This window comes from Bactrocera latifrons, unplaced genomic scaffold (genome assembly GCF_001853355.1).
Source record: "Bactrocera latifrons isolate USDA-ARS-PBARC rearing strain unplaced genomic scaffold, ASM185335v1 scaffold_98, whole genome shotgun sequence".
Taxonomy (NCBI): Eukaryota; Metazoa; Arthropoda; class Insecta; order Diptera; family Tephritidae; genus Bactrocera; species Bactrocera latifrons.
This window is the reverse complement of record NW_017537689.1, coordinates 1119329-1120128: the sequence shown is the minus strand read 5'-3', so window position 1 is coordinate 1120128 and position 800 is coordinate 1119329. Positions and strand designations below refer to the sequence as shown.

Genomic DNA, 800 nt, shown 5'->3' with positions numbered 1-800 from the left:
CAATATTTTGTTTATTTTTTATACATATATTTTATTTTTAGTTTCTGGTAATTCCTCGAAAGTCATCACTCAATATTTACATAAACATTTTTTTTAATTTTCAAAACTTTGATGTTGTTATTTTAGGTCGGCTACTTCCCCAAGGAGTACGTGAAGGAGCATCCACCGATGAGCGATGAACTTTGATATTACAATTATGTAATTTATGTTGCGCAACCAACGGACCAACATGCAATTGCATCGGATAATAGAAGTTTAGCGGCTGACAGCTGCGTACCCACCACTAGCAGAGTGATAATGCCCAGAGGTGAGCAGTAGTCGCTCAAACCTCGCGCTGATTAAGAGAAAAAAAATTAGAAAAAACGGGAAGAGAACAATAATTGTTGGTTGTTAACGGTTTGCTGTGGCAACTAGCTGCACGCTGCGTACACATAAATGCTTGTAGAGTGCCAGTGTGCATACGACAGCACATAAAAGCATAAGCAAAAACAAAAACAAATAATAATAATAATGTTATTGATTGTGCCAATAGCTTTTTATATACAATTTTAATTACGTAATAGTGTATTTATGTAGTTACTTATACACACGCATATACATATATATGTATATGTATATTTTTAAACAACTTTGTTATATCGTTTTTTTATACTAAATTGCATAATTGTGTAGTTTTTAGGTAGTAAGTACACTTTTAATTCATATTTTAGAAATTTAATGTGCGTGACTATATGTTTAACTTAAATAGCTTATCTGACTTAGGTTTTTATCAAATTTTTTGATATAGTTTTATACAAAAC

General features: G+C 31.2%; 1 protein-coding gene across 1 annotated transcript in view; it reads left to right on the top strand.

Moving 5' to 3' along the window:
• Positions 1–582, top strand: part of LOC108977966 (protein vav) — a 61167-nt gene extending 60585 nt beyond the window's left edge. The window contains exon 15 of the mRNA XM_018947974.1: positions 127–582. Within this exon, the coding sequence (XP_018803519.1) occupies positions 127–186 (60 nt within the window). The 3' untranslated portion in view covers positions 187–582. The remainder of the gene's footprint in view (positions 1–126) is intronic.
• Positions 583–800: the final 218 nt, after the last annotated feature.